Raw genomic sequence first — 4,642 nt, forward strand, 5'->3', positions numbered from 1 at the left:
AGCAGCTCAGTATGGATATGTAAATGAGGTATAAGAAGTTATGTCTGTTCATTTAGAAATAGGTGCAGCTACTGAGTGTTAGATCAGGTCTTCTGTAGAGTTAAGAGATTCTTCTGTCCTTCTTAGAAGGGGGATCAAAATACCCATAGGAGGAGATACAAAGTGTAGAGGAGAAACTGAAGGTAAAGCCACCCAGAAACTGTCCTACCTGGGGATCCATCCCATATAGAGTTACTAAACCCAGACACTATTGTGGATGCCAACAAGTATTTGCTGACAGGAGCCTTCCAGTGCCTGACAAATACACAAGTGGATGCTCAAAGGCAACCATTGAACTGAACACAGGGTCCCCAATGGAGGAGCTAGAGAAAGGACCCAAGGTGCTGAAGGAACTTGCAGCCCCATAGAAGGAACAACAATATGAACCCACCAGAAATTCCAGAGATCCCAGGGACTAAACCACCAACCGAAGATTACACATGAAGGGACCCATAACTCCAGCCCCATATGTAGCAGAGTATGACCTTGTAGGACATCAATGAGAGCAGAGGCCTTTGGTCCTGTGAAGGCTTGATGCCCCAGTGTAAGGGAATTCCAGGGCAGGGAAGCAGGAGTGGGTAGGTTAGTGAGCAGGAGGATAGGGGATGGGATAGGGGAGTTTTCAGAGGGGAAACGGAAAAAAGGAGATAACATTTGAAATGTAAATAAATAAAATATCTAATAAAAAACAGAAAGAGATTCTCACTTATGGCCCTCAAAAGACTGTGGAAGGTTCACCAAGTCCTGTACATAGACCTGTGGAAAAGCTTGGTGTCACAGTCAGAATGGGAATGCTACCTAGGGGAAGTACACTGAGCATGTAGTTGTCAGGTGACAGGCATGAAGTTATGACAGCAAGATCTGGATGGGGGAAGCTGACTTAACACATGATTTTCATGCATTTCCAAATAACCACCGAATAACTGTGAAAATGATGCATCACTGAGCAATATACCAATCATAACAATAACCTTAAGGAGTGTTCCATTAATCTACTAAGTTGGCTGTTTATAAATTGTAAAATGTATGGGTAGAATCCTAAGTTCCATTACAACCTCATTTTCACACTTCATTTGCTGTAAACTTGGTGCCCAAGGCAGATAGTATGATTCAGATACATATGAATTGATAAGGCATTTTCTAAATGCACAAATGAAGAGAATGGAGAGATGTGTCTGTATACTCATGGATTCATGAGAGAAGTATTTAATAAACTACTCTAAATAGCATACAATAAGAAATTCCTTAATGGAATTAGAATTTATAAAATCTGAGTGCCATTAAGAAAGTCGAATATTTGTTATTGTTGAATATCACTCTGGACCTTTAGATCTAAAATTATGAAAGAGGAGAGGAACATGAAGAAGAGACCAGGAAGACTGTGTTTGTCTGTGTTTCCAACTTAGGCAATGCCTGTGGTTTTTATTAGTAAGATACATTTGCAACTTACTTGGGACATGTGGGACCTAAAGGTAGAGATTGAAGACAGGATATAAACTTTGAGAATAATAGTGGTCCTATAAACTTGTAGAATACGAGCATACCACTAGAGATGTATATTACGCATTTTGTTTCTGACTGTACTGGCTAGTTTTGTGTCAACTTGACACAGCTGGAGTTATCACAGACAAAGGAACTTCAGTTGAGGAAATGCCTCCATGAGATCCAACTGTAAGGCGTTTTCTCAATTAGTGATCAAGGGGGAAAGGCCCCTTGTGGGTGGAACCATCTCTGAGCTGGCAGCCTTGGTTCTATTAGAGAGCAGGCTGAGCAAGCCAGGGGAAGCAAGCCAGTAAAGAACATCCCTCTATGGCCTCTGCATCAGCTCCTGCTCCCTGACCTGCTTGAGTTCCAGTCATGACTTCTTTCAGTGATGAAAAGCAATGTGGAAATGTAAGCTGAATAAACTCTTTCTTCCCCAACTTGTTTCTTGGTCATGATGTTTTGTCCAGGAATAGAAACCCTGACTAAGACACTGACACTACATTAAACAATAAAATGAGAGTATTGGACTATCCAAATGGCAGCCTTCTTTTGGAGTGATATGGGAACACAAAATAAATAAAGAAGAGGAAATTGGAAGAAAAGGTAAAGGGTATTGAATGTCTTTGAGTAGTCTACTATAATCAGCAGGAAAAAAATCCCATTTCCTGGGCACCTTCTTGCTGTTACAAACATACCTCACACAATTTCTACCCAAGCAAATGTATATGTTAGACTCTTATGTACACTCAAAAATTCTAACCTCCTCCCATAGCTGTAAAAATTCAAAAGGAAAAGAGAGAGTATGTACAAGGTGGACACATGGGGAAAAAATGATCTGGTTAAATATTCTTGTATAAATGCTCTGTGAAATGTAGCAAAAAGCCTCTGCTTATCATAAACAGTTCTATTCAAAAGCAGACAGAGTCTGGAAAGATAGTTCAGCTTTTAAGGGTATGTACTACCCTTTCAGAAGACCCAAGATTGGTTCCCAGAATCTAAGTCAGATGGTTCAAAACAACCTGTAACTCCATCTTCAGCATATTCAATGCCCTCTCCAAATTTGCAGAGAGACCTGAACTTACAAACGCAAAGACACATATATACAAAAGTAATCAAAATAGAAATAAATATTTTTAAAGGAGAGAGGTGCTTTCTATTCTGAATTTCTTAAAATAAACATCCATCTTCCTTAAGTCTAAGAATTTACTTCATGTAGTTATTATTCCTTAGGAATTGAGTTTTATTATATTTGAAATATATTTGAAATGTGTGCACATTTCGGCTCACTTTCATAAGATAATGTCCCTTCTTAGTAAGTATAAGACAAAATAGCATATATGTGTGTGTGTGTGTGTGTGTGTGTGTGTGTGTGTGTGTGTGTGTAATATATGAGTATAAATAAGCATATTGAAATACACAAAAAAATACTTTTCTCAGAAATTGCTTAACAATAAACTTCTATGCTCAGTTAAGTTTGCTCAAAATTCAAGTGTTTAAAAATTTGCCTACAACCCATTAGCTTACTGAATACTCTCATCATTGCTATTTTCATTTCTTGATTCCTCAATGTATAGATAACTGGGTTCAGAAAGGGTGTGACAATTGCATCAAATATGGCCAGAAACTTATCCAGGTGTGTGTAAGAAGAAGGCCATGTATAGAAAAACATCACAGGACCAAAGAATAAGACCACCACAGTAACATGAGCTGAAAGTGTGGACAGAGCCTTGGAGGAGCCACTTGAAGAGTGCTTCTGAACAGTAAAAATGATGACAATATAGGAAATGATCAGTATGAAGAAGGAGCCCACAGACATGAATCCACTATTGATTGAGACCAGTAATTCCAATTTGTATGTATCTGTGCAAGCAAGTTTGATGAACCTGGGAAAGTCACAGTAGAAGCTGTCCAACACATTTGGTCCACAGAATGGCAAGTTTACTACGAAAGCCAGTTGAACCAGAGAATGCATAAAGCCAACCACCCAGGAGGCCACTGAAAACAAGATGCACACCCTTGGGCTCATAATGGTCAGGTAATGGAGAGGTTTACATATGGCCACATATCTGTCAAAGGCCATGGCTATGAGCAAAACCATTTCCACACCACCAATAACATGGATGAAGAAGATTTGAGTAACACAACCTCTAAAAGAGATGACTTTATGCTTTCTGAACAGGTCACAAATCATCTTGGGAGAAGTAACAGAAGAAATACCCAAGTCAATAAAAGAGAGGTTAGCCAACAAAAAGTACATAGGAGAGTGTAAGTGGGAGTCTGAAACCACAGTGAACACAATCAGTGAGTTTCCCATCATGCTTGCCACATAAAATATGGAGGAGAACACAAAAAGGAATAGTTGAATATTCCAAGAATTGGTGAGTCCCAGGAATACAAACTCTGACACCACAGACTGATTCATGCCTTCCTTTGGCTTTATGGGCAGTGCTATCTGAAGGAGGAAATGAGAAAAACTCTAAATTTCAGTTGTGTTAGTAGAATAGGAGAATCTCCAAATTATGAAAGCTTATTTTTACTTCAACACAAGCAATAATACGGTTACAGACAAAAATCATACTGAACTAGGACTTTACACATGTGAAAAGATATTTGTAAACATAAAATAAAAAGATCACAAGGTTGAATGTCTCTAAAGAGATTATATCAGGGCCCAGAAAGATGGTCCAGCTGTTAGGAGCACTTGCTCTCCTCTTTCTCTGAACCCAGGTTTGGTTGCCAGCATGCATGTTGAGCAGCTTATAGCTACCTATAATTCCAGGTTCCGAGGATCTAACACTTTTGTCTGGCCTCCACAGGCACATGTCCACATATGACATAGACATACAAATACACACAAAAAATCTTTAGAAATAAATCTTTTTATAGAGGGTACCATTATAAACTGTTGGTGAGAAAAATCAATACATATATTACTAAAAAATGGAGTGTTTTCAAATGTTTAAGTACAGACTGGATATAGCACAATGAATCTCCATTTGTCTACCATATATAAAACCATGAGCTTATTCCTCAGTAATACAAAACAAAAAGAGAAGTGCACAGATTGCAAGGTGGGAAGGGAAGAGAAGAAAAGAAAGAGAGGAGAGGAGAAAAGAGG

The 4,642-nt window shown here is 38.7% G+C and overlaps 1 protein-coding gene across 1 annotated transcript; it reads right to left on the reverse strand.

The window, feature by feature from the left end:
- Nucleotides 1-2,992: 2,992 nt before the first annotated feature.
- Nucleotides 2,993-3,946, reverse strand: Olfr1312 (olfactory receptor 1312). Its single transcript, NM_146362.2, has one exon. The coding sequence runs from the start codon at nt 3,944-3,946 to the stop codon at nt 2,993-2,995; it is 954 nt and encodes a 317-aa protein (NP_666474.1).
- Nucleotides 3,947-4,642: the final 696 nt, after the last annotated feature.

The sequence above is a fragment of the Mus musculus genome, chromosome 2, assembly GCF_000001635.26.
Source record: "Mus musculus strain C57BL/6J chromosome 2, GRCm38.p6 C57BL/6J".
Lineage (NCBI taxonomy): Eukaryota > Metazoa > Chordata > Mammalia > Rodentia > Muridae > Mus > Mus musculus.